The following is a 15,465-nucleotide window of genomic DNA, read 5'->3' as shown; positions in this document are numbered from 1 at the left end:
TGGAAGGCTCAGGAAACTGCTCAAGGAGCCAGGCTTATGAGGTCCCAAATCTGAGCCAGTCAGGACTCTTGCTTGTACACAGAGCTCCATCCAAACAGCGGGAAAAGTTAGTAATACTGACAAAAAGCTGGAGGTAAGCACACGAGGTGGACAGAGCACTGGGGGCTCTGTCACTTTAAAAAAACCTGTTGAAATTCCCTTGGGACAGGTAGGCTACCGGGTCCTGGGAATAGAAATAGCAATTGTCTTTGAAGGAAATGGATAATCCCAGGGCGTGTTGGGGAAGAGAAAAGAGAGAAAGCCTATGTTCTGAGCTCTGAAGGGTCTGTGATTTCTGGCTTGATCTCCACTGCTTGGTTAGTAGCAGAACAGCTTCTCAGGGATGCAGGAGAATAGCAGCCCCCTCCCACCCCACTTGTACTGAGCACCTTCAAGCTCACTGGAGCTCTGGGGTAGAGCTCTTCCTGCCTCACCACGAACCACACAGCTTCAGTTCTCCTGCCCCCTGCCACCCTCAGCTCAGACCTCAGGAGGAGCCCAGAGAAATCCAGGGAAACACAGAGGTGCAACCCTCAGAGGGAAGGCTTTGGTTCCTCCATTGTGTTACCCAGGCTGCCAGGCCCCCAGCCCTTGTGTCCCTTTTCTAGGTGATATGGTGACAGGGCAATACTGACTTCCCTTGCAGAGACCCTGTGCTGGAGTGAGATCAGGTGTACATGAGGGCTGCTGCGAGATCTGTGCAGTGAGTCACTGAGCTCTAGACGCCAAGCTTCCTCCTCCTGTGTGTTTGATGGGGAGAGTTGTGGGGGATCTTCTTTTCCCCTGACTTGTTGGCTAAATACAGTGCTGTCCCAAAGCCCACTGTTCCTTAACTGAATGCAGCCTGTAGAGAAAAAAATAAATTAAGCCCCTCACTCACAAGATTTCCTCTGACTTCCCCAGCATGCTTTCCCGAAGATGCAGAACTTCAGAACCACCCAGAGCCCTCTCAAAAATCTGTAAAAAGGCAAACTTAAAAAAAAAACAAAACTCTGGACTAAATATTCTCAGACATACATTTAATCCCTGATGCAAAGGTCCACAAATTCAAATAATTTGGGATATTAAGTGGGGCTTGGATAACACCTACAGGGGAAAAAAACCAAACAAACAAAAAAAAAATCCTAGCCCCCTAGGGCTTGCAATTCTAGACTTAAAGGATGAGCAGTGGGTTTGGGAGCCCCTACTAATTTACACTAATGAGTGTCAATTATGGCATTTTGCAAATTGGTGAACTGGCAAACAAAGATAGTAATACAATCCAGGAGGCTGCAGCATCCCTGCCTGGGCGATGAAAGCCACATTAACTCCATCCTCACTAATCTCCAAGCTTTTGGGGAAGTGCTGGGGAGAAGGTGGGCCCTTTGCCTGGCCTCTGGGGACTCCCACGTATTCTTTTGTGATTTCCAGGGCTTAAGGTGGAGGTGAGGAGGGAAGCCTGCTGGTGGGGGAGGGCAGCACTGCCCAGAGCTGCAGTGGTGCCCTCTGGAGGCCTTTGCCAGGGGAGGGGGGAGCCTGGAGCCTCCTTCTTTCCCCTCCCCCTTCCCTGACTAGAGAGGTCTTTCTCAGTTCTCAATTCCTGGAGGAATTTATTTTGCAAAAAAAAAAACCTGGGAATCTCAGTACCTTGGACTGAAAGCATTATTTCCTGTAGTTTTACTAACTTTATCTTGAGACACCTGAGCATGTGGCTTCTGATTTAATCCCCCCACCCTCCTAGGGTCCAGGTCTCCCCAGGCTTTTTTGTCCTCTTGCCCTGCAGAAGCTGAGCCCAAATCCAACCAGAACTCACTGTGCTGCCCCAGGAGGTGGCCTTTCTCAGAATGCACCCATAACCTGTAGCTCATCCTGTCGATCCCACTGCTCTGGATCCCTCCTAGGGTCCAGGTCTCCCCAGGCTTTTTTGTCCTCTTGCCCTGCAGAAGCTGAGCCCGAATCCAACCAGAACTCACTGTGCTGCCCCAGGAGGTGGCCTTTCTCAGAATGCACCCATAACCTGTAGCTCATCCTGTCGATCCCACTGCTCTGGATCCCTAATCCACCATCGCTCTTATCTCTTGGCTGCAGACCCAGACACATCTGTTTCCCAAGGCCTGGTAGGGTAACGAGTTGCCTTGTTCTCATTACCTATTCTAGGGAAACCTGTCAGCCTAAGTTACAGATGTCCATGCCGATTCTTCGAGAGCCATGTTGCCAGAGCCAACGTCAAGCATCTCAAAATCCTCAACACTCCGAACTGCGCCCTTCAGATCGTGTAAGTCTTGAACATCCTCCTCCAGGGATGTTGCACTAATGGGCACAGTCCCATCTGACTCCCAGTCTTGTTACAGGCATAGAAACGACACCTTCCAAGTGCCCAGCCTTGAACTTGGCTTAATTAGCCGCAGCTGTTATTACCTTGAGGACTTTGAGTATGCTACCAGGCATGAGTTTCAAAAGTCACTCTTGCCCTTGGCCCCCTGCTGTGCTCATAGTGGTCCTTGTATTTTCTTTCCAAGCTTCCTCCCTTCATTCAGCACAGCACAGCTGGACGCCTCTGGACCTGAGAAAGCAGGGGCTTCACCAAGGTTTCACCTGAAGTCCAGAAAGTTAGCCAGCCCTTTGCTAGAAACAGTTGTATCTGTCCTGCAGGTTTTAGGGCTCTGGTGCTCTAAATTAACCCTTTTTCACTTGGCAAAAACTTACCAGACCCAAATTCAGTTGAAGTCGTCTTTAACCATTTGGTGAAACCTCACAATTTTAAGCTGACTTAACTGCATTTTCTCAAGTAGAATGCACAAGTTTTTGCTTTTGTGTGGTGTTAATGGCAGCTGCTAACATGTGATGTCATTCATTTGAAAAAAAAGAAAGCCAAAGTCACACATACAGGAGGCACAACGCACTCTCTGCTGGGGTGCAGGAGCTGGGAGAGGTGCAGGAAGAAAGCTGGACAGTCCATTGCTTGCCCCTCCCCCACCCCCATGTCTAGGAGGTGAGGGCAGAGTTGTCTGGGGAGGATTTGCTTGCTCAAAAGTCCTAGTGCTCAAAATGGAGTGGGGCACAACAGTTGGAAAAAACGCTGGAACTTTCTGAAGACTTTTTCACCCAACACCAAGTGTATTAGGTTTCTTTGTCTTTTTTTTTTTTTTCCTGGCCTTTGCTGCCTTGAAAGTGTTTGTCATTTATAATATGTTTTATGGCCCTAGAAAATGAGTGTTTTTTTTTACTACTTTGCCAATAATAAAATACTATATCTCTTGTGAGGGGTATTTTAAAGATATTTAAGGTAGCTTGCGTGGACCTGCTTAACAGCACAGGTTACACTGGTTCGCTTGCCGGCAAATGCACCTTGAAGTTGAAAATGCCTAGTACAATTCTCGGGTCTGGGCAAATACTAAATTAATAAATGGCAGCACCCAGATTCACATTCTGATGTGCCCTGCTCCAAGCCACACCCCTCCTCTGCACACCTCCTTCACTAAGTGGGCAGGCTGCATGCAGACTCCCGTGGGTGTCCATGAGCCACCAGGCTGGGTTTTAGTTTTCCTTGTAGATCCTTAAGTGGCTAGCCAGGGATGTCTTTGAGCTGCGTGGGATTACCTAGCACCCAGGGCTTTATGGAAAGGGGTCCAGAGAGATAAATCCAGGTCCTCCTCAGGAGTCCGGGTCCTTTTCAGGTCTCATGAAGGGAGGCTGTGCGTGGGGGTAAGAAGTGGGAGGAAGGTTCCATCTGAGCTTCTTAAAAATGAATGAGACTGTGGAATATTCAGTAACCCTGTAAAAATCTCCCTGGAAACCATTTTCTGGCAAACCACCTGAACTGTCCCTCCCCCAACTGCAGTGTTGTCACCCCACCTCACTATTGCAGTAACTTCTTGTACATCTCTGGCCTCCAAGCTTATTCCAAGCTTCCTCTTAAGTCTGTCCTTAAGTCTTAGCATGTTCCATCAAGATGATCCATCAAAACAAAAATCTGTTTTTGTCACCCTCCAGTCTTCCTTGCATCTGGCCACAGGCTTCTTGAGCATACTGTCCCCCACCCTTCCTCCACATCCTCTATGCACCCTGTCCTCTTGGGTGTCCTTGCTCTTGTTTTTCCTTTCCCCTCATTCACTTGCCAAGCTCCTACCCACCCTTCAAGGACCACCTCAGATGTTCCCTGTGCAAATTCTCCCTGGATGTCCTTGTAGAGACTTTTTGCACGTGTCATATCTCTGCAGTGGAACGTGCCTCAGTGCCATTGTGTCCTCCCCAGCACACTCTGAGCAGCTCTTGAGCCCCAGCCTGTGCAGGGGAGCACCTGGCCCCAGCGGGGGTCCTAGCCAGGCAGCAGGGAGTGGGTGCGCGGATGGCAGCAGCGGCCCCCACTCAGCGGTGCACTGTCACCTCTTCTGTCTTGGCAGGGCAAGGCTGAAGAACAACAACAGACAAGTGTGCATTGACACGAAGTTGAAGTGGGTTCAGGAACACCTGGAGAAATTTTTAAACAAGTAAGCACAACAGCCAGAAAGGACTTTCCACTAGATCCACTTGAGGAAAGCTAAACATTATGACAGATGAAAGGGCAAAAGTGTGGGGGAGGAAGGCCTGGATCATGAGGCTGGGGGTGTCTGTGGGGTGGCACATTGATCTGGGATCGGGCCTGAGGTTTGCCAGCATATAGACACCGCATTTTAGCATATGGTACGATATTGCAGCTTGTATCCGTCCATGTCCCGTACCCTTGCACATTGGGGCTTTTATAACTGGGGTTTTCCTAAGAAATTGTATTATCCCAACAGCATTTTCCACTAGTCAGTTCCCTCATCATCATCATCACCATCATCATCATCATTCTCATGATCATTTTTTAAATCAGTGATTACTTCAAGATCTGTATTTGGTTTGTTTTGGAGCTTCTCCTCTTCTCCCCTGGGGAGTCTGGGCACAGTTGGGTGATGGCTTAGCAGGGAGCTCAAAAAAGTGTCCCTCCTCCAGACACTGAGGCTGGAGAGACTGCAGAGGGTGCTTCTGCTGGAATGACTGCTCTGTGTGGCTCTCAGACACTGATGAGTGCTAGGCAGCTGCCACTGCCTTCACCCCCCCTTTCAAGTGCAGTGATTAGATCTGTGGGCTCCATGTAGAAGCCACTGTCACCAGGAACTGTGCTCAGAGATCCTCTCCCGGCCATGCCAACCCTCCCCGTGCCTCCAAGAGCATGCTTCATCTTGCTTCTGCCCCTCATTTCTGTAGCCTGATCAATGCCACACCAGCAGGGAGGAGGGTGCTCACCAGGGCTCCCGCCCTGCACCCCTCTCCTCCCTTTGCCGTCCCCTCAGCTGGGGCCCTCTGTGAGATCCGTCTTTGGCCTCCTCCAGAATGGAGCCGGCTCTCTCCTGGGGAATGTGAGATCAGCTCCCACTTCCCACAAAAGACAAGAGTTTGCAGAATCAGATGTAATTTTAAATCTGAGAGCTTGCTTTGAAGAATTTGGTTTCCGTGATTGCCTCTGAAGCTTATGAAAGCTCTACATGGCCATGGAAGCTCTACAAACTCTGAGGTTTCTGAAACCAGAAGTGAAAAAATAAATGAATAAACCATCATCTTGCCACTAACTCCTCCTCCTGAAGCCACAACAGGGTTTCGGGTTCCAATCAGAAATTTTGGCAAGATGAAGATTTCCATGCATAAATGTGATCCACAGATGGTCCTGGTGGTATTTCTAACTTTGCAAGGCATTTTTTTATATATATATTTTCGTGCACATTTTTTTTACGTTTCTTTAGAAAACAAATGTATTTCAGAATATATTTATAGTCGAGCAATTCATATATTTGAAGTGGAGCCATATGAATGTCAGTAGGTTACATTTCTCTATTATCTTAAACTACTGGCAATTTGTAAAGAAATATATATGATATATAAATGTGATTGCAGCTTTTCAATGTTAGCCACAATGTATTTTTTCACTTGTACTAAGATTGTATCAAATGTGACATTATATGCACTAGCAATAAAATGCTAATTGTTTCATGGTATAAACCTCCTACTGTATGTGGGAATTTATTTATCAGAAATAAAATTCACTAGTTGTTAGAGATGGAGCTCAAATACATTTCTGAAGTTTATAAAAATAAGCCTGTCTGCTGGTCAGGTGCCTTAGATCCCTTCCTGCAGAGTCCCTGCCTGAGTGACAGTGCATGGGCTTTTCTCATGAGCAGATTAGATCTGCAGCTCAGTTTTTGTGTCTTTTTTTTTTTTTAACCAGATGGAAGTAGCAGTGCTAGTTTTCTGAAGAATAATATTTGACTAATTCCTCTTCCCCTCCCTCCTCCTCCATGGGCTTTTCTCATGAGCAGATTAGATCTGCAGCTCAGTTTTTGTGTCTTTTTTTTTTTTTTTTAACCAGATGGAAGTAGCAGTGCTAGTTTTCTGAAGAATAATATTTGACTAATTCCTCTTCCCCTCCCTCCTCCTCCTCCTCGGTTCTCCTAACATCCCCATGTAATCTCCAGAGACCCAACCCTAGTAATATCAAGCTTTCACATTTCCCATGTAAAAATCCCATTACTCCAGGCCATGGTTAATATCAAGCTTTCACAGGAACAGGTGGCCTTACCCCATAAATCATTAAATACCATTCAGCTTGAATAATTTTAATGTGACAGTCACGAGCCAGTTGCTCTAATAAAATTCTGCTAACCAGCTCTCTCTTGCTCTCCAGAACAATCCCAGTCACTCCTAAGCAGTGTTCTCAGCCATCCAGAAAGAAGAAGGTGGGATCGGGCTGCCTTCTTTCTCCTTTCCTGGATGGCCTTCAGAACCTGGGGCCTCCAACTTCCAAAGTGTTGTTCGATTTGAAATGCAGGGATGTTTTAGAGAAAGCAAGAGTCCAACTCTGCATTGAGAAGGAAGGAAGTCTGATGAGAACAGGGCAGGGTGGTGTGAGATAGAGGACTCTGGGTCTGGGCGTGCCTCCTGGACCCTCTGAGATGTGGATCCCGTTCCCAACGGGAGCCTCAGGTGGTAGGAGGAACCAGGGTCAGGTTGGCAAATGGGCATTCTCTGCAACCAGTTCACAGGCCTTATGGAAGCCCGTTTAACATTTGTTTGAATCAGAGGAAAATATCTAATTTATTTTAATGAGTTACTGGTGAACAGGGACCTTGCCCAGGGGCGCTCCAGGCCTGAGACTGAAGACAGAGTGAAAGTGCTACTTGGGCCAGCATTAACTATTGTGCAGACTGAGACAAACTCTTGTTTATTGCAACATCATTAATGGTTCTACTAATTTTATCTAAGGGGGCGCAGAGAAGAAAAAGTGGGGAAAAAAGAAAAGATAGGAAAAAAGAAGCGACAGAAGAAGAGAAAGGCTGCCCAGAAAAGGAAAAACTAGTTATCCACCACCTCGAGACGACTGCAGTGCACTCTGCTCCCGACGCTTTGTCCACTCGCTCTAACCTCCTCCAGGGCAGACCCCCGCAGACTGGGCAGGGGCTTGGACTCCCCTGGCGAGCAGTGCTTTGCTGCCCTGGTGGCCACACCGGCTCCTGTATTTATGTGCTTTATAAGGCCCTTCTTGGTCTAAGTTATGAAGAAGTAGTTGTGCAGAGGCTGGGTCGGTAGCGCGGAGCCTGCGTGCTCAGGACTGTATCTAGGATGGCCCTGGCTTCCGAGCCTCAAGCCAGCTCTGCACTCCCTCTCGTAGAAGGCCCGTGCCCATTCAGCAGCTCACACAGCTGCACACCCTTGCAGTCTGCATTCCCATGGAGACCAGGGTGTGGCCGTCTGGCCAGTGCACAGAGCAGCCCACTAGTCCAGCAGAGGTACCTCGCCAGGAAAAGGCATGTGCCTTATGCCTTCTCATTCTGCACAGCCGTGCCACCTTCTCAGGGCAGGGGATAACTGACTTGCCCTAGCCCCACCCTAGCTTTTTCCCAAGTACCTGTTGCCTGGCCTGCCACCACCTGCCGCCTGGGAAGGGACTTATCTAGCGCCTCCTCCCTGGGCTGAGTGAGCAGCTTTACCTCTGAGCCTGGGTGGGTTCCTGCAGACTACGTGGGGTGAACAGCAGGGAACACCCCATTGCCAGAGAGCAGATGTGGAAACGCTTCTCAGGGCACCTCCTCTCTGGCCAGTTCACTTTAAAGTCTTTAAACAGGTCCCCCATGTGGAGGACAGATGTGTTCAGGAACTGCGTGTAGGGCCTGAAGCCCTGGGGACTCCTAGCCTGTTCTGCTGGGAGGGTCTCCATGATGGTGTGCAAACCCGCTCCAGGGCACCAGCTGCCTCAGTCCTCACTCATGGGAAATATCTGCCTAAACTGAATATGGTTTAAGTTCTAGAACTTTCCTCAACCCCGTTCTCCCTCACCCCCTGCAGACTTATGACTGAGATTTTTTTTGCAAGTATCTCTAATTTGGACTGGAAGAATGGGGGCCACATGGGAGAGCAAGGCCCTGATTTCAGTAGTACTTTGAAAAAAGGACACCTTGAATTTCTCCACCCTTCTCCCCCATGCCACATATACCCACCCTGCACCCCATACCCCTGGTCATAACTTCAATAAATGGATGCAGAAAGATGAAGTGATTGGAGGATGGAGTAAATGGATTTCAGGAGAAGAAAACCCATCAGGGTCCCTGTGTCAGACACACCTGTGTCCCAGAGGGCTGTGTCCCCCTGCTACTTCAGTGTGCGCACTTTGATTATAGCCATTCATTTTCCTCATTGGAGAAGCGGCCCACAAGGGCGCTGCAGCTAAAGATCCTTCTCCTGCTGCCGTCCCTTTTATCTGGACCACTCTCCCAGCCTGTGCCCACTTGTCACCACTGGGGATAGCAGGCCAGAGACTCATGGTCCTGCCCCATCTCCCTTTCAGGCATGTGGCTGTTGGCTGGGCTGTCTGGGCTGCAGTCCTTCCTGTGGAAGCCAGCGGTGGTCTGGTCTGTGGGACCTCGGCTGAGGTAGTCCTACTCTTACAAAAGCACCCCAGAGAGTCAGGGTCTCCTTCATTTTCTGGCATGAACAGCAAAGCTCTGTGCCTCCGGAGGGCTGGCAGGTCCATCTTGGGGCAGAATGGAGAGCTATTTGCTGTTTAGCAACAGGGAGCCAAGCCAACGCTGCCCTAAGGTGACAAAATGCCTTCTGCAGTGCCCAGGGGACACCACCTCCTTCCCACCCAACTCCTGGGAGAGCTGGGGCTTCAGGGGCTGAGAGTGGGCCCACACTGTGAATGCAGGCCTGCCCGCCTGCTCTTTATGGGACTCTGGGCCCGGGCCTCGCTGTGTCTGACCGGTGGCTCAGGGCTCATGAGGGCGGAGGCTACACCCGCTGAAGACAGGGTCGCTGTGGAAGAGGAAGAGCCTGAGCTGGATTCTGTGGTAGGTCGAAGCCGCCAGGTGACAGGTGCCCGGTCAGGGGCCAGCACAATGCGCCTTCCTCCTGCGGGCCTGCCTAAGCCCAGCCCCAGTGTGGGGACTTGATGGAAGCCATGGGAAGGGAAGTGTCTCCCCCCTCCTCGGGGGCGCCAAGGCCCCCGCGCGGGACCTGGGCGCGAATCCCTGTGGGGAAGGAGGGAAGCGTGCCCTGCTGCTCTGTGCTGTCCTGCGTCCACCATACTCCTGCTCGCTCGCTGTGTCGGTCTGTCCTCTCTGCATCCCGCCTCCCCCCCATCCCCTGCTGTCTGCCTCACTGCCCACCTCTGTTGGGGCCTCTGCAGGGGGACGCATGGTGGCCCCTGGGAAGTAAGCCGAGTGCAGCGTCCTGGCGCCGCGGAACCCGCCTTAATGGTGTCTCCCTCTGTTCTTGTTAACAGGAGGTTCAAGATGTGAGAGGCGCAGGTGGGTCAGACGCCCGCGGAGACCTTACAGTAGGCGCCGGGCCTGAGGCCAGTGTTAGGGCAGGGCCGCCGCATCCCCAAGGCTGTTTTGCACGGTGTGCTTACTCTCACCACTGGATTATGTAGCAAAACACGTGGTGTTTATTTTTCATTTAGCTTGATTATCCATTGTCACTGGTGACAGATAGGAACTTAGACTAAGCCATTACGTTCTTGCTTGATTTGGGCTCCTGAGTTTTGCGCTCTCCACGCTGCGCAGCCTGGGAGACCCAGCCAGCCTTGTTCCCTTCATCCCACCCTAGCGTGGAGAGCCCCAGGAGAGCCCCGTGGGGTGGCAGGACCGGTCGGCCTGGGCAGACCTCAGTGCAGGCTGCCCTCTGCGGTGTGGGGCGGTGGAGGGTAGGTCCTGGAAGGCCAGACTGGAGGATGTCCCCGAGGGTGGCAGCCTCCCCTGAGCTGAGGCAAGAGCGCGAGGCCAGGCAGATGAGACCCACCCCATCCTGAGCTCTCTCTGCATCCATCACATTCTTCTCATCACTGTCTCTCTCATCCATCGTCATGCCTATCCAAGACTGTCTCCATGAACCTGGAAAAGGACTCTTTCGAGACCAAAGCTTTAAATTAAACTGGGCACCAAGAAGGAAATCAAAATGTCTCGTGTTACCCGAAAACACTGTGCACACCTGTGTCCTGTTTGGAGCATTGTCCGTTGTCCAAGCCTGTGTTTTTGTTCAAAGCCGTCATCCTCGTGCATGACCCGTGTCTCGGTGCATGCGCTGTCCATGCCTCCCATGCAAAGGCTGAGTGCAGGGAGGTGTCCTGGGGCCCTTTGACCTGGCTACTGCTTAGGGCTGTGGTTCTTTTGGGTGGGCTGCCTTGGTTCCCCAACTGATTATAAACCTCGGTGGATCAACAGACAGAGCCCAAGGGAACTGGGTTCGCAGCAGTATTGACTTCTGAGGACCCTCAGCACTTCTACAGTTGTGGATACCTTAAAGCCATAAAGTTTTGTCTCCATTGTGCCCAGCCCACCAGCATTATTTGGGGAATACAAAAAAAGATTTCTCAACATTTTTTTTTCTTTTTTAAATCCAACCCATAAAGTAATCAATCCTAGACACGAAGATCCCTTCCCAATTAAAATCCAGCCTCATCTTTTTAACCATTCAGCGATGCCATCATTTTTGACATTACAGTGTCTCCTGCTGCTTCCTGTCACCTGAATCTCCCCTGTGTCCAGCAGGAGGTGCCTCTATTTAGAATGTAGGTTAAAATTCCTGACATTTAGAGTGTTTCCCTTTGACTGAGGGCAGTCAAACTGCTTAAAATTTTCACTTTTTTAAAAGGTAGGCATTTGAGGTTTTCTGTTCGTTTTGTTTTGTTTTTCATTTAGTGTCATTAATACTTTTCCCCTTGGGTTAAAGACCCCAGTAGAATCTTTTAAAATTAAGAACTTGGGGGGGGGAGGGCAAAGCAAGGAAATTTATCAGTTGACAGGACTCTGTATGTAATATTTCAGAAAGTAAATTACAGTAAAATAATCTTGAATCATAGGTGGTTTTAAATTNGTTTGGAGCATTGTCCGTTGTCCAAGCCTGTGTTTTTGTTCAAAGCCGTCATCCTCGTGCACGACCCGTGTCTCGGTGCATGCGCTGTCCATGCCTCCCATGCAAAGGCTGAGTGCAGGGAGGTGTCCCGGGGCCCTTTGACCTGGCTACTGCTTAGGGCTGTGGTTCTTTTGGGTGGGCTGCCTTGGTTCCCCAACTGATTATAAACCTCGGTGGATCAACAGACAGAGCCCAAGGGAACTGGGTTCGCAGCAGTATTGACTTCTGAGGACCCTCAGCACTTCTACAGTTGTGGATACCTTAAAGCCAGAAAGTTTTGTCTCCATTGTGCCCAGCCCAGCATTATTTGGGGAATACAAGAAAAGATTTCTCAACATTTTTTTTTTCTTTTTTAAATCCAACCCATAAAGTAATCAATCCTAGACACGAAGATCCCTTCCCAATTAAAATCCAACCTCGTCTTTTTAACCATTCAGCGATGCCATCATTTTTGACCTTACACAGTGTCTCCTGCTGCTTCCTGTCACCTGAATCTCCCCTGTGTCCAGCAGGGCGTGCCTCTGTTCAGAATGTAGGTTAAAATTCCTGACATTTAGAGTGTTTCCCTTTGACTGAGGGCAAACTGCTTAAAATTTTCACTTTTTAAAAAGGTAGGCATTTGAGGTTTTCTGTTCGTTTTGTTTTGTTTTTCATTTAGTGTCATTAATACTTTTCCCCTTGGGTTAAAGACCCCAGTAGAATCTTTTAAAATTAAGAACTTGGGGGTAAGAAAGGGCAAAGCAATGAAATTTATCAGTCGGCAGGACTCTGTAATATTTCAGAAAGTAAATTACAGTAAAATAATCTTGAATCATAGGTGGTTTTAAATTTAATAATTGTAGGGTTATTAGTAACATGTGCTGGGCATTTTCATAAATATTCCTTTAAATTGGATCTTCATGGCAGAAGGCAAATTCATTGACCAAAAATTTCCCCCAATTTAAACAAAACTAATATTTTCAAGTTAGCTATTATATATTGAAAAAATTGAATCTGTGGGATTTTTATTATAAGGATACAGAACTGGTTTTAAAACCTTTTGTAACCTTTTTAACCTGTCATTATGTCACTACAGTGCTCCTGAACTATACATGAAATGGTTGAATTTTCAGTGGCACAGTCATTTTCCAGGTAATCCAAGATATTTGAAAATCTCTCATGGAAAACTTGGAAGTATCTATCTCCGGAATCCATGAACCAGGGCCATGAAATTTCTTGCTGGGGGAACCAAACGTGCCCTTCAATCTTGACTACAGTTAAGTAAGGAATCATTTCTGTTTCTCTTCCACTGGGGAAAAAAATAGATGAGGAGAAACTGCAGAGAAAATTATTCACAATTCCTCTACTAACAATCAGCTCCTCAATCAGGAGACCATCCTGCCAAAGCAAATATGCATTTAAATAGCCCATTTGCAAAGGAAAAGTCTCTCCTAATCCCAATCCTTCTTTAGCTTTCAAAATACAAGTCAAGGGGATCAGTGAGTGTGGATTAGGGCTCTCCCAGCTGTCCCTCTGATCCTGGTGCTGCCTCTACCTGCTAGTCCCCTGGGCTTTGTGTAACTCCAGGGTGGTCCTCCAATGGCAGCCTTTGCAAGGGGTGCGGGAAGGGCGCTGGGCTCCCAGATGTGCTGTGTGTTGAAATCTGAATCTGTGCCACGTTTTGTTTGTACCGTTGCTTGTCATGCACTAGTCAGGTCCTGAGACACCAGCGAGGAGGCTTAGGAGGGGCTCTTTGCTGGTCTACCTGTTGACCAGAGATTACCTCCTGAGGAAGGAGGTTGAGCTTTGAGCAGAGGGTCCAAATAGCAAAAGGTTCCAATCACCCCTGGCTGAAGTCCAGAGACCTTCTAAGCCTTTCCATTGGCTCCAGTTGGACCCTTCATGGTGTGATTTTATGACTGGTGTTATCACCGTGGGCTCCCCAACTGGGTAATCACCCCTGGCTGAAGTCCAGAGACCTTCTAAGCCTTTCCATTGGCTCGAGTTGGACCCTTCATGGTGTGATTTTATGACTGGTGTTATCACCGTGGGCTCCCCAACTGGGAGTTGATCACCCTTCCCAGGTGGTGTGCTCGTTTCCAGCTGGATGAGAATTTGGGGGCCCTGATCCTTATAGCTTCCCTGACCCATTCTGAAGGAGCCCCATCCCTGGAAAATGTTTCCAGAAACCTCTGAATTCAAGTTGACCAAACTACATAGAAAACTTGTTATTCTGCAACCTTGCTGGATTCTCAGTCTCTGAGTAGTGATGGATTCAGTGTTAAATGTGATAAATACTGTATTTTGTATTGTTTAAATTGCATCTCCCAGATAATGTGAAAATGGTCCAGAAGAAGGCAGCTTCCTGCACGCAGTATGCTTTTCTTTTTTTTAAAATAAGTATCAACTCTTTGAGAAACATCAATTTCTACTTTGAAGTCATATCAATGAAAAGATGTATATGCACTTATAATTTTCCTAATAAAGACCTGTATCCAAATGTAGCCGCCAAAAGTTTGAAATTAGTGTGACCACTTGAAATTTTCTAGACTTGGTTTTTCTCCCTCAAATCTCACACTGAGGGGTTGTGGAATCCTAGCTGCAGTGGCTAGTGGAAAATGGGCCATTGTATTCATGCTAATCACAGGCAGGAATTTTGGTGGGACAATCGCCTTTCCTAGAAGACTGATTCTTAGCAGAGGAAATGTGCTCCCTTTTCTCCAGAGGTCTTGATTTTTCTGGAATCACTTCTTAAAGGAAAGCCAGTCCTCTATACCACAAGGGATGGTCTTGGGCAAGGGTCCCAGGTGTTTGCCTGACAGCCGTGAGGAAGGACACCTCCAGTCTGCGCTTCTCGTCCTCGTAGAATGCAGCAGAGTCCCCACCCCTGAAGCCACTGCTGAGGACCGCAGTCTGTGTGTTTCCTGTGCTGTGCGGGGCTCACTTACCTGCTGCTGGCCAGCACTGTCCTGGACACTGGGGGCTCTCGTCCTCACAGAGGTAGGCCCTGAACACTTGCTACCACATTCTTCTCACCTGCAGTCAACCACATTGGATAGGAAAGGCCAGCACCAAAGTCTCAAATGTCTAAGTCCAGATCACTCTCCTCCAGGCCCTCTTGTGCATTGACCCAGACGGGACCACAGCATCCCCGTTATGTATAGGATGGGCACCATGTAGGTGCTTAGTTGCAGACAGACTGGAGGAGGAAGAAGGCTTAGAGGAGACCCAGGAGGTCATGGGAACTGCATGGGTGTCACGCTTAGTGGACAAGGGCTGGGCCAGCTGGGCTCCAGCTGGGCCGACTGGGGCTTGGAAAAAAAAATCCCTGCTCCCTGGTCTCTTTTGATTCACGACAGCCCTCTCCAGTGGGCCCTTGGCTGCCCTGGGCCTTCCGCGCTTGCCCGTCCGTTGTCCGTTGTCTTCCTTCTCACACAGCCCGTTCACACTCTCTTCTCTCCACACCTTCTTCCTCCCTCCCGCCTCGCTGTCAGCTGACCTGATGGCCTGGCCTCCTTTGTCACAGAATGAAAGGTAGCAGTAAGAAGGGGATTTCCTCAAGCTCCCTCATCCACCCACCTGTCTGATCTGTCTCCACCCTGTTGTCACGCTGTCACCCATGTGGAGGCCCGTGCTCCCCGCCACCCTGGGCCTGGGAAGTGGAGCCCAGTGCTGCTCACCTGCCCTCAGGCATCTCTTGACTCCCCCTCTCTCCTGCACCAGAAATGTTTCACTCTCTCCATCAGCATGCCAGCATGCTGTCAGAGCAAAACAAAGCAAAAATGAAAACGATCCCCTTACTGTATTCTTCTACCCTTAAGTCTCCCCACAACTTCTGTAGGATTGTTCTGCTTTTCGTCACACGAAGTCCTCAGAAAAGTCGTCCATGTTCCACTATCCGTCCTCTCTCTCTTACTTTCTTGACCCTATTCCAATTAGAATTTTGACCCCACCACTCATACCACTAGAACTGCTCTTTTTCAAGGTCATCAGAGAGCCCCGTGTTGGGAAATCCAAAGGCCAGTTATCAATCCTCAGCTT

At 49.0% G+C, this 15,465-nt stretch overlaps 1 protein-coding gene across 1 annotated transcript; it reads left to right on the top strand.

Moving 5' to 3' along the window:
- The first annotated feature begins 1,330 nt into the window (after window positions 1–1,330).
- CXCL12 (chemokine (C-X-C motif) ligand 12) lies at window positions 1,331–6,043 on the top strand. Its single transcript, XM_008592538.1, has 4 exons — window positions 1,331–1,394; window positions 2,176–2,293; window positions 4,422–4,508; window positions 5,251–6,043. Exons 1-4 carry the CDS (start codon window positions 1,331–1,333, stop codon window positions 5,480–5,482), a joined length of 501 nt encoding a protein of 166 aa, XP_008590760.1. The 3' UTR covers window positions 5,483–6,043.
- Window positions 6,044–15,465: the final 9,422 nt, after the last annotated feature.

Source organism: Galeopterus variegatus, unplaced genomic scaffold (genome assembly GCF_000696425.1).
Source record: "Galeopterus variegatus unplaced genomic scaffold, G_variegatus-3.0.2 Scaffold8008, whole genome shotgun sequence".
Classification (NCBI taxonomy): Eukaryota; Metazoa; Chordata; class Mammalia; order Dermoptera; family Cynocephalidae; genus Galeopterus; species Galeopterus variegatus.
The sequence above is the reverse complement of the archived record's forward strand: the minus strand, read 5'-3'. Positions and strand labels throughout refer to the sequence as shown.

Bases quoted from the DNA above. Each gene is read 5' to 3' on its own strand.
- CXCL12 (XM_008592538.1), top strand. From the start codon at position 1,331: ATGAAAGCCACATTAACTCCATCCTCACTAATCTCCAAGCTTTTGGGG. The intron at 1,395-2,175 runs GTGGGCCCTTTG...TACCTATTCTAG, and splicing joins GGGGAAGTGCTGGGGAGAAG to GGAAACCTGTCAGCCTAAGT. The intron at 4,509-5,250 runs GTAAGCACAACA...TCATTTCTGTAG, and splicing joins CTGGAGAAATTTTTAAACAA to CCTGATCAATGCCACACCAG.